This window comes from Poecilia reticulata, linkage group LG19 (genome assembly GCF_000633615.1).
Source record: "Poecilia reticulata strain Guanapo linkage group LG19, Guppy_female_1.0+MT, whole genome shotgun sequence".
In the NCBI taxonomy this organism is placed as follows: Eukaryota; Metazoa; Chordata; class Actinopteri; order Cyprinodontiformes; family Poeciliidae; genus Poecilia; species Poecilia reticulata.
In genome coordinates this window covers 362,239-366,677 of record NC_024349.1, presented here as the reverse complement: position 1 = coordinate 366,677, position 4,439 = coordinate 362,239, and the positions used below count along the sequence as shown (strand labels likewise).

The following is a 4,439-nucleotide window of genomic DNA, read 5'->3' as shown; positions in this document are numbered from 1 at the left end:
CTACCTGATGCTACCTGATGCTACCTGATGCTACCTGATACTACCTGATGCTACCTGATGCCACCTGAGGCTACATGCTGTCCAGCTGTTCCTCGTCTTTGTTACTTAATGTGTTTTATTTCATGTCTAGAGGTTGAAGCTGCTGGACTGAACTTGACTCGGTTCGCTCTGCGTTCCCTCCATGAGGCTGCAGTCTCCTGCCTGCCACTTAGCGTTCCTCCCTTGCTGCGCTCCAAGCCACACCCATGTGTTAATGCAGCACTGCATGGCTGCATGGCTGCATGCCTATACTTAGGCAGCAGCTAACCGCAGCAGAGCTCTTTTTTTCTCTGACATCTCTGGTAAATTCCTTCAGTTTTCTGTGGTGGATAACATGAGTTTGACTTGCTGCAGCTTTTTTACTAATCGCATGTTTTGCTGCAGCCAGAAGCACAGAAATGTTTCACAGTCAGACAGAAACTGGAGCTGAACAGAAACCAGAAAATATTTTTCATCAATTCTGCAGATTCCATCAGAACAGAAAAACCTGAAATCCATCCAGTTACATCTGAGTTATTACTAAATAATTTATATTTATGTAAGTGGACAGGTAGACGGTTCAGCTGGTGAATCTGAGCTGCAGCAGACAAAGTTCAGCTTCGGTTAGAAAGTCTCTCAGCAGGACGTCTGAGCTCAAGTCTGCTGACAAACCATAAATATGGAAGAGGGAAAACTTTCCTGATGGAACCAAATCTGACAAATTGAACAAAGGGCTTAAATTTAAAGTCAATAATTCTGCAATATTAATTAAAAGAAGGAGAAAAACATCCTGTTTTATATTTTTATCAGGTTTTTCTAAGGTTATTTATACAATTTGTGAAGAAAAGTTKATTTGAGTTTAAGAGGCTCCACGGTCTTTGAAGGCATCATGACTAGTTAAAATAGTCTGTTTGTGTGTGTGTGTGTGTGTGTGTGTGTGTGTGTGTGTGTGTGTGTGTGTGTGTGTGTGTGTGTGTGTGTGTGTGTGTGTTTGGGGGATATATCAGTGTCATCTTCGGCTCCAGCAGGGTGTGTGGCTGTGCAGGCGGCTCCTCTCCTCTGGACGTGGAGGCTTGAAAGCTCTGACTCTGACTCTGGATCTGGATCTGGATCTGGATCTGGATCTGGATCTGGATTTGGATCTGGATCTGGATCTGGATCTGGATCTGGAGCTGCAGTGTGGAGGATTGAGCGGAAATGAGGAGAAATGAACTCTGGTCGACAATCACAGACTAATATTCCTCCTCCATCATTCTCCAGGCCTCCTTCCCGTCCAGCGCATTAAAAGCGCATTAAATATCATTAAAGTAACGACCATATTCCTCTGAAATTGCTCTAATAATCATTTAACATGAGACTTTTTCCTCTCTTTGACCGGATAATCGCTATTTTCGGGGTTATTTCCGCGCGCCGTGGCGCAGCGTGGGCTGGGGCCGGAGGGGGCGTGTGTTGGACGGACGGGGCGTGGATGTGGGTTTCCCGTGGAGCACCGGGACCAGAACCCGCGGAGGACCAGCCGAACATCCCGGCATGCTGCTCTCCAGTCTGGGGACGTGAGGGTCCCTCAGTGATGGATGCGTGGCGCTCCGCCGTGACGCGCAGTGGGCAGGTTTGGCGCTCATCGCGCCTGTGGATGAGATGATCCGGTTCGCGGCTGAACCATGAAGTCCCTCGGCGTGCCATGCTTCCTGCGCTCCGTCCTCCATGGGATGCAGTAGATGGAGAGCTGCGCTCAACTTCGGACACCTGAAGGCGCAGTCCAGGCTGCCCGTCTTCCTCACCATGATCCTCCTCTTCACTTACCTCTGCTACTGCCTCAGCAGCCGCTGCGACGCGCTGCCCCGGCCGGTGTTCAGCAGCGGCGCTCCGGCGGGCGAGCGGCTCCTGGGCTCCGCGGTGCCGCTGCTCCGGCACCGGCTGGCGGACTCCGCCGGCGGCATGCGGCCTCTCGACAACATCTCCATCTCCAATAACTTCGGCAGCAAGAAGTTCCCGCAGGCCATCATCATCGGGGTGAAGAAGGGCGGAACCCGGGCGCTGCTGGAGTTCCTGCGGGTYCACCCGGACGTCAGAGCCGTGGGCGCTGAGCCGCACTTCTTCGACCGCTGCTACGACAAGGGGCTGGGCTGGTACAGGTAAGACCTGCAGCCGGGAAGGTGGGTTCAGGCAGCGGGAGAGACGCAACATGGCGGAGGAGGAAAACTAAGACAACATCTTCCTGAACCGAAAGTTTCATAATAATAACATTAAATCTAAAGCTGACAGAAAAAAGCAGCTTTCAGTCAAAGTTTAGAGGAAGGCTGGGCGATATGGGCTTAGAATTTCATCGCGATATTTCAGTGCTATTGCGATAACGATAAATATAATTAAATACACCAATTTTTTTTTTTTTTTTTTTACTTAACTGTATGGTTGTGACTGGAAAAGCACAAACTGCGCCACAAACACAAATCCTGCTCTTGGAAAACATTTCTGTTTGATTCTTCAGGATGTCACAAGTTAGAAATATATCATTTATATCACTAAACTGAACACAATCAATTTTTCTGAATGCATTGATTATTTGTTGATGCTCTCCTGGAATAAACAGCTTCAAATAACATTTATGTCAGTTTTTTAAACAAGACAATAAATGAAAATTATTAAGAAATTTGTAATGAAAAATGCTAAACGATACAATAACTGAAGATTCATTAACAAATGACTGAATGAACTTATCCCAGAAATTATTGCATAATAATAATGTTGTTTTTAAGACCATTTTCACATATTGATAATAAATAATAATGCAAGTTCTCAAAAATTAAAACAGTTTTTAACAAACATGTATCATTGGACATGGAAGACATTTTAAATATCCAAATAAATAAAACAAGTAAAAACCATAAATAAAATGGAAATAAAAACCGAAACAATAGTAAACAAATATTAACCACCAGAACTTAAATTAAGATCATTTGAATTTGTCAGACAATTAATTGATTAATTGCTTGTAGTTGCTTTCATTTCTTTCCTCTTCATAATTTTAAGCTTCTTGATCTGTTAAATAAAATCAAACCTGAGAAAAAAATGTGAAAAATGTATGAAAAAAAATATAGTTAATCTGATATGATTAGTTTCTGGCACAATAAACTAAGTTGTGTTGAGTTTTATGATGCTGTTTTGGTTAAGAGGTTTAAATGTAAATGAGTTATTGTCCTATTTAAATGAAGGATACAGGATAAATATTAATAACAGATGCACCGTTGCATTTTTATTTTTATTGCTAAAGGTTTAAATTTGAAGTAAATTTTATTTTCTTAAATGTTCAGGCTGTTTATGTCCTTTTGTTGTGTTAAAGGAAACAATTTATTTATTAATGACATAAAGAAAAACCAGAATCAAAAATGTCCTCATATTAGAGAAAACAGTCAGTTTTCATCAATCAGAACCAATCAGAACCAATCAATCAGAACCAATCAATCAGAACCAATCAGAACCAATCAATCAGAACCAATCAGAACCAATCAGAACCAATCAATCAGAACCAATCAATCAGAACCAATCAGAACCAATCAGATTCAGTCTCCTATCAATGAATCTCTGCTTATACAAACTGTGAGGTATTTTAAACAGTCACCGCAGAACGATTTTTTTTATTAAACTCATATTTGTTAAATTTTTCTTGACTATTTTACTCGTTATTTATTTAATAAGGAATCCTTCAAGTATAATGAATCTATTAGAGGAATATTGATTCATCTGCTTATTAGCTGCTGTTAACTTTATATTTAATTGTCCTTCATCTTTAATTGCTGTAATTAATGGTTTAGATCTGGGATCTGAGTTTTCTTAGAACTGGGCTTCAGGTTCTGAGCGGGTTCTGACGGCCCGGTTCCTCTGCTGGGAACCAACTAAAACATGCTGGGAGGAAGCGCTGGCAAAAGTTTCCTGCGGCGTTTCGCATCCTGCAGGCGGCGCTGCGGTTTCCCACTGGGCGATGGGAGTCAGAGAGGAAAAGCTGCGCTGCATTCAGGGCCCGTCGGTTAATCCTGAACTGAATCAAACACCAGAGCAGAGCGTTAGGAAAAGCTGCGCTGCATTCAGGGCCCGTCGGTTTTAAACCTGGAGCTTTTAAACCAAACTTGTTTCCTCTGCTGCCATCAGGATTTAAATCAGGTTTATTCATAAGCTGCTTCCTCCATGCCGACGGTGACACGTTTTTATTTTCCCTCTGTCTCCATAGAGACGGTGTTTTTATTGGTTGTTGACAGTTGATCTGAGTGAATGATTCTGAAGAACCRATGAACTGATTCACAACCTCACTCTGTTTCTGTTGAGGTTTTATGAAATAAACACATAGAAACATCAAGTTAAACGACCTGGTCAGGTTTTCTGTTAGAAATTAAAATCTGAAATGTGTGGAAATTCTGACACATACA

At 42.5% G+C, this 4,439-nt stretch overlaps 1 protein-coding gene across 1 annotated transcript in view; it reads left to right on the top strand.

The window, feature by feature from the left end:
- The first annotated feature begins 9 nt into the window (after window positions 1–9).
- LOC103481010 (heparan sulfate glucosamine 3-O-sulfotransferase 6) overlaps window positions 10–4,439 on the top strand; it is an 11,639-nt gene continuing 7,209 nt past the window's right edge. Inside the window, exon 1 of the mRNA XM_008436237.2 lies at window positions 10–2,153. Within this exon, the coding sequence (XP_008434459.1) occupies window positions 1,723–2,153 (431 nt within the window). The 5' untranslated portion in view covers window positions 10–1,722. The remainder of the gene's footprint in view (window positions 2,154–4,439) is intronic.